Below are 9,353 nucleotides of genomic sequence, written 5' to 3' on the forward strand. Positions count from 1 at the left end.
TGGTTCTGGGATGGTGCTGGGTGAGCACAGGGTGCTGGGATGGTGTTGGATGGTGCTGAAGAAGTTCTGGGATGATGCTGGGATGGTGCTGGATGGTGCTGGGATGGTGCTGGGTGAGCACAGGGTGTTGGGGTGATGCTGGGATGGTACTGAATGGTGCTGGAGCAGTTTTGGGATGGTGCTGGGCCGTTCCACAGGTGCTGAGATGGTGCTGGGATGGTGCTGGGTGAGCACAGGGTGCTGGATGGTTTTGGTTGGTTCTGGATGGTTCTGGATGGTTCTGGATGGTTCTGGGATGGTTCTGGATGGTTCTGGGATGGTTCTGGATGGTTCTGGATGGTTCTGGGATGGTTGGATGGTTCTTGGTGGTGCTGGGATGGTTCTGGGATGGTTCTGGGATGGTGCTGGATGGTTCTGGATGGTGCTGGATGGTTCTGGATGGTGCTGGGATGGTTCTGGATGGTGCTGGATGGTCCTGGGGTGGTTCTGGATGGTTCTGGATGGTTCTGGATGTTTCTGGGATGGTTCTGGATGGTTCTGGGATGGTTCTGGATGATTCTGGATGGTTCTGGGATGGTTCTGGATGGTTCTGGATGGTGCTGGAGCAGTTCTGGGATGGTTCTGGATGGTGCTGAGATGGTTCTGGATGGTTCTGGATGGTTCTTGGTGGTGCTGGATGGTGCTGGGATGGTTCTGGATGGTTCTGGATGGTGCTGGGGTGAGCACAGGGTGCTGGGGTGATGCTGGAGTGGTTCTGGGATGGTGCTGGATGGTCCTGGGTTGGTGCTGAAGATGTTCCACAGGTGCTGGTTCAGGGTTTGTGTGGTGCTAGGATGGTTCTGGGATGGTGCTGGGTGAGCACAGGGTGCTGGGATGGTGCTGAGATGGTTCTGGAATGGTGCTGGATGGTTCTGGATGGTTCTGGATGATTCTGGATTGTTCTGGATGGTGCTGGGATGGTCCTGGGGGGTGCTGAGATGGTTCTGGGATGGCTCTAGAATGGTGCTGGATGGTTCTGGATAGTGCTGGTTGGTTCTGGATGGTTCTGGATGGTTCTGGGATGGTTCTGGATGGTTCTGGGGTGGTGCTGGATGGTTTTGGTTGGCTCTGGATGGTCCTGGGTTGGTTCTGGATGGTTCTGGGATGGTTCTGGATGGTTCTGGATGGTGCTGGGTGAGCACAGGGCGCCATCACCTTCGAGACCCCGAAGGTGACCGAGCCCATTGACCCCGCTGTGGCTGGAGCCAATCCTGTCCCTGCCCTGGGCTGTTTTGGGATCTCGGGGGTTCTGTCAGGGCAGTCCCATCTCAGAGGGTTCCCCTGACTCTCCTGCATTCAGCAGCTGAGCAAAACCCATTTTCAGCACAGCAAAGCCCAACGCTCTAAAACCCTGGAGGGAGCTGAGTTCAACAACATTTCCTGAGTTTTCACTGGGAAATTTGTGCAGGATTGATTTGTTTCTGCACCAAACCTGCTCCTCTTATCTCACCATTTATCTTGCAACAACAGCCAGCCCATGGCTGTGGTATCTTGCATTAATACGTGTGAAAATCTCGTTTTCAACGGACTCTGCGTTTCCTCCCATCACAATTTCTGCCATTTTTTCCTTTCCCTGGTTGGTCAAAATCAAATCCAGGACAGCTTGTGGTTCCTGGATGCTCCCTCGGATGGTTAATTAGAACCAAATTACTTCAGAGATGGCAACCTGATGGTCACTGATTAGAAAATGTGGAGAATTAGTGGAGAAAATGTGGAGAATTAGTGGAGAAATTGTGAAAAGTTAGTGGAGAAATTGTGAAAAATTAGTGATTTCCTGCTGCCTCGGGGAGGTTTGGCAGATCACTGGAATTACAGCGACACATCTTTGGATGCACTCGTTAAAAACAATTAAAGAAAGGAAAAAAAAAAAAAAAAGGAGAGTTGGCAATTCATCATAATGGATTGTGAGAAGAATGAGATCAGCATCTCTTTGCTTTTTTTCCTGCTACAAGATGATCTCAAGATTCGAGGACCTGCAGTTTCCTGTAAAGACCACACGGCGTTTATCGCACACGCCCTCCCTCAAACAATGACCAGAAAGTTTCTTGTGAACTTTTATTGGTGCTTTTTGTCCCCTCACAACTCCCCAAATTTAATATATTTTTATAAGAGCTCTTTTATATTAATCTCTGAGGATTCTTGTTTGCAGCTGAGCCACAAATCCCAAAGTTCAGGGAATGTCACCACAAATCCCAAATCTCAAGGACTGTCACCATAAATCCCAAAGTTCAGGGACCTTCACCACAAATCCCAAAGTTCAGGGACTGCCACTGCTCCTTTTCTGTGCTGTTTAAATTCCCAAAAAGGTCCTCCAGTGCAGTTTTCAGAACCCAAAGCCCTGAGTTCTCTGTCCCCATCCAGGCGTTCTCCATCCCTTATTTTGTGATGTTTTATAAAATCATTAAAATAATAAAATTCTTTTGGGCTGTGAGTGCACAGGGGCTGTAAGAAAGGGGTTTTTGGGGTCTGAGGGTGTTTTTTTGAGGTTTGGATGGTCCCATGGAGGCCCTGCAGGAGGAGGGGGAGCACCCAGTGAGAGTTTTTCTGGTGACAGTTTCTCCTGCACAAAGGCCTCGAAGAGCACTTCATGGCATTCCCTGTCTGCAGCTGGCCTGGAATCCCAGAATCTCAGAATCCCAGATTCCTAAAATCCCAGAATCCCAGAATCCCAGAATCTCAGAATCCCAGATTCCCAAAATCCCAGGTTCCTAAAATCTCAGAATCCCAGAATCCCAGAATATTACAATCCCAGAATCCCAGAATCCCAGATTCCTAAAATCTCAGAATTCCAGAATCCCAGATTCCCAAAATCCCAGATTCCTAAAATCCCAGATTCCCAAAATCCCAGATTCCTAAAATCCCAGAATCCCAGAATCCCAGATTCCTAAAATCCCAGAATCCCAAAAACCCAAAATCCCAAAAATCCAAAATCCCAGAATCCCAAAATCCCAGAATCCCAGAACCCCAGAATCCCAGAATCCCAGAACCCCAGAATCTCAGAATCCCAGAATCCCAGAATCTCAGAATCCCAGAATCCCAGAATCTCACAATCCCAGAATCCCAGAATCCCAGAATCCCAAAATCTCACAATCCCAGATTCCCAGATTCCCAGAATCCCAGAATCTCAAAATCTCACAATCCCAGATTCCCAGAATCCCAAAATCCCAGATTCCCAGAATCCCAGGATGGTTTGGGTTGGAAAGGAACATAAATTCCATCCAGTTCCACCCTTTTTCATGTCAGGGACACCTTCCCCTGTCCCAGGGTGCTCCAAGCCCCATCCAACCCATCCCTGGACATTTCCAGGGTTGGAGCAGCCACGATTTTTCTGGGAATTCTATTCCAGACCCTCACAGGGAAGAATTTCTTCCCAATATCCCATCTAATCCTTGTCCTGTCCCCCCATCCCTTGTCCACAATCCCTCTCCAGCTCTCTTGGAGCCCTTTTAGGAACTGAAAAGGGCTCTGAGGTTTCTTTGGAGCTTTCTCTTCTCCAGGCTGAGCATTTGGAGGTGTCACACTTCTTTATCTTCCAAATTGCATTACAAAAAACAGGAAAAATTCAAGCTGAAACCCAGGTTATACCAAAAACAGGGAATGCTGAAAAACAGAAATTCCTAAAACCATTTCCAGTTCTCCAGCAAGAACAAGGGAATGCCAGGTGATTGAGAAAAGATGAGAGCAAGGATTTGAAAAGCTGCTTTCTGAAAGTTATAAACACCAAAGGACATGCTGAAATATGAAAATATTCAGCGATGAGGAAAGAGAAGGAAATACCTAGAACTATTGCAACAACGAGTGTGCCAAGTTTAGAACATCTTTAAGTCATCCTCACTTTCTGGAATTAGATTGTGCAATTTTTAATTTTTTTTTTTTCTTCTAGTGAATAAATGAGTTTTGTTTCTAATGAAGAAACGTTAAAGCTCCCTTTATATTTCACTTTGAAAGGGCTATAAAAGTGAAATGTGGAACTCATTCTTCCATGCCAATGATTAGAAACCCAAAATACATCTGTTCCACATGAGCAAGCCCAGCCTCTGCTTTCACAGAAGAACAGCTATATTTGTGCTTACTCTGAATGCATTCCTCTTGGTTTCATTCTCATATTCTAACGTAAAAGTCAGAGATAAAAAAGGTCCCAATCTTGATTAAAATCAAATTCTAGGTGTTACGGGGAAAACGCTGCAATATTAAGATTGATCTGCATATTTGATGATGTGGAAGTATCAAGATCACCAAAGCAGAGCTGTCAAACTCTCAAAACAACAGCTTGGATTTTCTGCTTTCTGAGCTCATTTAAAGCTGGGAATAATTTTTTTGGGGTGCTCTGTTTGACTCTTGTAGCTCTCTTTACCACCATAGGTGCTGCAGCATCCGATTTATTCGCGATTAACTTTCACAGTCTCAATTCCTGGCTGATTTTCCACCCCCACAAATAGTTAATAACTTTCTGAAWTCTAGGTGGCACAAAGATGATGAAGTGAATTTAACTTCTGGGGAGGGATTTATGAAGGTATTTTAACCCGTGTTGTGCATTCATGCTTGAATTCCACTACTGTTCTACTGGAATTCTGCACGGAGCTCTTGAGAACAAGGATAATTTATGTACGAGAATGCCTTAAAATAAGCCTCCATAATTACAAAAATGCAGTGTTTAAATTTATAGCAAAAACCCACACGCTGCTGGCAAAACTAGAACTGCATCTGGAAAACATTAAACTATTAAAATAGTCTAGCATAAACTAGAAATGAGACTGAAATTATAGCGTTGCTTACTTAACCATTTTTAGGAAGTGTATTTTGAATGTGATCTGCTTTCCTGTTTGATTTTTTGATAAAGCACTCTACTGTGTCTTATTTACCACCGAGAATGAATTACTTACTCTGTCATCTATTTCAGAAAAATCCACTGCTTGGATTTTATTTTTTTTTAAGTGTCTTCTTGGAGTTGTCGATAATTTAAAACACAACCAGGTGGTTGCTGGGAAAAAAAGCAACAGGAAAGATCTCAAAGGAGAATGAAAATCACAGCAATTAAAAACTTATTTTATTAAAAAGATGAAATGCTTTCAAACATTGAAAAATTACGTCTTTATAAAAACAGAAATAGGCAAAATACCCATTTGTCTTCTATTTACATATACAATATTTCTCATTGTATAAAATTATTTACAATATATATATAAAAAAAATTACAGTAAAATAGGTTATTTTCTTACAAGACATCAAGCCCTGTACTTCTAGTGTAGATCATGGCAAACAAGAATATTATTGCACCTGTGAACCGAACAGTCTAACAAGAGGAGTGTTCTTTTAGACTGAGATCTAAACTAACACCGTCAGCTACAGTAACATTCATTTTATCTCTTCTAGGGTCAACTTCAGGCAGTTTCCATACAAACATTGTCTTGTAAAGCTCGGGACCGGGGGTAAAAAAAAAAAAATCATATTTACAGCTTTTCCTATACAATCTGTATGGAGTCTTATKGAGTTTACCCTTCACAGAAGCTGCATAAATAACCCCCTTCAGGGCATAAATAGCCCTGTTTTTCTCAGGGCGCTGATTCAGTCCCAGATTTTTTTATTTTTTATTTTTGCGGGAGATGCTCGGCTGAGCCTCCTTTGTGTGTCGCATCCTCAGCGTCCGTCTGGGAGCATCGCTCGCTTCCTCCTCCTTGTAGTACCAGCTACAGGTTTTCCAACACTTCAACCGCACCTGAACAGCTCGAGTCCGGTGTCCCCTGCGGGTCACATGTGCCTTTTCATGTGCAAAGCCAGGTGATCCGAGCGGGAGAAGGCTCTGTCGCACAGGTGGCACTGGAAGGGYCGGTGACCCGTGTGTTTGCGGTAGTGCCGGGTGAGCTCGTCSGAGCGGGCGAATTTCCAGCCGCAGCCTTCCCAGTTGCAGTGGTAGGGCTTTTCACCTGCTCGGGGAAACGGGGAGAGAGATGAGGCACAGCGGTTCTGCCCTCCAACCCGCCCGCTTTTATCGCTCCCCACTATTTATTTGCTTCCCCACGATTTATTTGCTTCCCCAGCGATTTATTTGCTTCCCCAGCGATTTATTTGCTCCCCAGCCCTTCAGCAGCCAGATCCCAGCGATTTCGCGCTAAACTATCAGGAATTCCTTTACTCACTCATCTTTGGGGGGGAAAAAAAGGGCTTTGGAAGCCTTCAGGAAAGTTTTGACCAGGCAGGTGAACACCTGGATGTGACACACCCGAGCACCTGCCGCAGCTCAGCCGCGAGTTTAACAGTTAAAAAACTGTTTGATGGTTTTAAAACCAGGCTGAGAACTGCTTTACACCCGGCTTATCCCAGCGCGTCTCCCTCCCAATGAAAGCCACCGTGGGGTGTTTATTTACCTGTGTGCGTCCTCAGGTGAGCCTTGAGGTGCGAGCTCTTGGTGTAGGTCTTGCCGCAGCCGGCGTAGCTGCAMGTGTGAGTGGCCGTCCTCTTCCTCGGCCACGAACGCCGTCCTCGCTTGGGTTTGGAGTCCAGCAGCTCCAGCGGGGACGAGGGAGGCGTGAGCATTCCCCGCGGAGCAGAGGGCTGTAAGGGCAGGCTGTCCTCGAAGAGGCCGAASTGCGAGGTGTTCTGGTACTGGAGGTGGCTCTGCGGGTGGTGGAAGCCGGAGGGCGGGTGGTAGCTCTGCTGGAAGGACACGGACGARGGGCACATCATCTGCGAGTGGCACTCTGTCACCATCAGATCGTCGGGGCTCAGCGGCGGCGTCTCGGCTCCGGGGATTTGCGGGGAGCTGGCCACCCGCGGCTGCTCGTAGGCCAGCATGCAGGTGGCGTTACCCTCCTGCTTGATCTTCGGGCAAGCCTGAGGCACCAGACCCAGCACCGGGCCGTAATTGTCCATGTCGGGCTCGGGTTTAATGTTCTCCACGAACTGCGGGCCCCCGAAGGTGGGCGTGACGAAGAAGCGCCCGTGGACGCTGCCGGAGGGGCAGTAGTTGGAGTCCATGTCCGAGCGCATCATCTCCGGCACCATGCCGGCGTTGTAGGGCGGGGGGCTGCCCTGCTCCAGSCCACTGTAGCATCCCGGCGACGGGTTTGTCTGGTAAAAGCCACCGCCGTCGCCTTGSGCGGGGGGATAGTCGCCACCGGCAGCTCCCTGGCCGTAGCCGTCGCTGCCCATGGAAAGGATAAAATCCAGCACGTTGTTGAGATCCTCATCCTCTTTGCGCGGCGAGAGGCCGCCCCAGCTGCCGGCGGGGGTCTTGACCTCCTGCTCRCACTTCCACCTCTGGGGAGAGAGAGAAAAGGGACAGGGTTAGAGGCGCCGCTCGCCTCGGGGGACGCGGGGGGGACGCGCTCGGGGACGGAGCGGCGGGGCCGCGGCTCCGGGACCGGGAGCCGTCGGTGCCGAGCTCCGGGCGCACTCACTTCGTGCAGGGCTTTCTCTCGGCACGGGCTGGCGAAGGTGGCGAAGGAGGGCAGGGCGGTGTCGCTCAGCGCCATGGTGCGGGACGAGCGCGGCCGGCCGCCCTCCGCACCTTATAACGCGGGCGCGGACGGCCTCAGGCCAATTGCAGGAGCTGGAGGAAACGCGTCCCGGACGGGGCGGGCGGGAGGCAGCGGCTCGGGCGCAGCCTAAATTTAGCCCCGGTATAAAAGGACGCGGCGGCGGCGGTCCCAGCCCGAGCGGGGCGGAGCGGAGCGGAGCGGGGACGGGGACGGGGACGGGGACGGGCCCCCTTCGCAGCCCGCCCCTCGTAGCGGGGATCGCGGGGATCGCGGGGATCGCGGGGATCGCGGGGATCGCGGGGATCGCGGGGATCGCGGGCGGTCGGGGAGCAGCGACCCCCGGTCCGGCAGTGGCTGTGGAGCCGCGATCCCCACACGGGGCGGTGGTTGTGGGGCAGTGACCCCCACACCGGGCTGTGACCCCCACACCGGGCTGTGAGCCCCACATAGAGCAGTGACACCCACATTGGGAGTGACCCCCACACCGGGCAGGGACTGTGGGGCTGTGACCCCACATCGGTCAGTGACCCCCACATCGAGCTGTGACCCCACATTGGGAGTGACCCCCACACAGGGCTGTGACCCCCACATCGGTCAGTGCCTCCCACACCAGGCTGTGACCCTCACATCGAGCAGTGACCCCCACATTGGACAGTGACCCCCACACCCATCAGGGATCGTGCCCCCCACCTTGGACAGCAGCCAGTGAGGGACACTGAGGTGTCCGTGCCAAGGGGTCTCTCTGTCCCCAGGGGATGCTGAGGGGTCCCAGGGACACCGAGGAACCCTCTCCTGTGCCAGGAGAGATCATGACGGGTTTGCTGTGGGATGGGGAACACCGAGGGCTCCTTGCCCTAAGAAAGACACCACGAATTAGGGGTTTGATCGCCCCACAACTCAGAGCTGCTGCCCCAMAACCCGGCCTCATCCCTGGTGTAATCAGAATAAGAGGGTGGCAGTGGAAGGTGCCAGGAGCACAGTGAGGGTGACATGCCCCTGTCCCATGGGTGAGTGATGATGGGCACTTCTGGTCACCCTAAAGATCCTAGATGCCTCTGGGTGCTGACAGGAAGGTGTTGGGTGCCACTCTGATACGGTCTGGGCTGGAATTTTGTGTTTAACAGAAGTCCGGGTCTGCAGCAGAATTTGCATTTGCCACACAAAAATCGCCAAAATCGATGTTGCCCCGTGACATTGAGAGAGAAAAAAATGCACAGAGCTCYTGTGATCTCCTCTGGTTGTAGGGAACTTATGGTCTTGGGCTGAATTTTTTCAGCAGGGAAGGTTGTTCTCCTCCCTTGCCTCGATTCCTAGCTCAGATGCTGAGCCTGAAGGAGCAACTCTCCAATAACTCCTGATAACAACAGCCCAGACTCCTGTTTTTGGCTGCTTGGCCATAATCCAGGACCAAAAGTGACAGCTCTGAGAGGGAGAAAAACGCTGATCAATCAAGGGACAGACTGATCCTTTGAGAGCCTGATCACTGAAAGAGCTACACTTTCTCCTTTCCTCCTCCCTTTTTCCTTTGCAATCGCTTTTAAAAGAGTTTTTAGGGGAGGTGAAAATCATGAGAATCACTTTAATTTTTTTGCGTGGAGGGGAAGGAGCGATGCCCTCGATGGGTTTTGCTTTTCTGAAGCGTTTTGAGCCCAGCCCTGTTCACCTTTCCCCACCTYGGGGGAAGCTCGGTTGCCGGGGTGAGCAAACGATCTCCTCAACAGCYACGAACGTTTTACAATCAGGAATATATCTCTCTCTCTCAGCTTTCTATACTATTTTCTCATTCTAAAAGTTCACAGGTTGGCCAGAAGGAGCAGCCAAAACTTGCTGGAGCGG

General features: G+C 50.4%; 1 protein-coding gene across 1 annotated transcript; it reads right to left on the reverse strand.

Annotated features, from left to right (window-relative positions):
• Window positions 1-5,077: 5,077 nt before the first annotated feature.
• KLF2 (KLF transcription factor 2) lies at window positions 5,078-7,576 on the reverse strand. The gene is made up of 3 exons (XM_057387900.1): window positions 7,437-7,576; window positions 6,405-7,296; window positions 5,078-5,963 (listed from the first exon to the last, which is right to left on the reverse strand). The coding sequence occupies exons 1-3, from the start codon at window positions 7,509-7,511 to the stop codon at window positions 5,788-5,790; spliced, it is 1,143 nt and encodes a 380-aa protein (XP_057243883.1). The 5' UTR covers window positions 7,512-7,576; the 3' UTR covers window positions 5,078-5,787.
• Between the last annotated feature and the right edge of the window lie 1,777 nt (window positions 7,577-9,353).

The sequence above is a fragment of the Malurus melanocephalus genome, unplaced genomic scaffold, assembly GCF_030028575.1.
Source record: "Malurus melanocephalus ecotype Western Australia unplaced genomic scaffold, MMel_1.1 scaffold_1427, whole genome shotgun sequence".
Classification (NCBI taxonomy): domain Eukaryota; kingdom Metazoa; phylum Chordata; class Aves; order Passeriformes; family Maluridae; genus Malurus; species Malurus melanocephalus.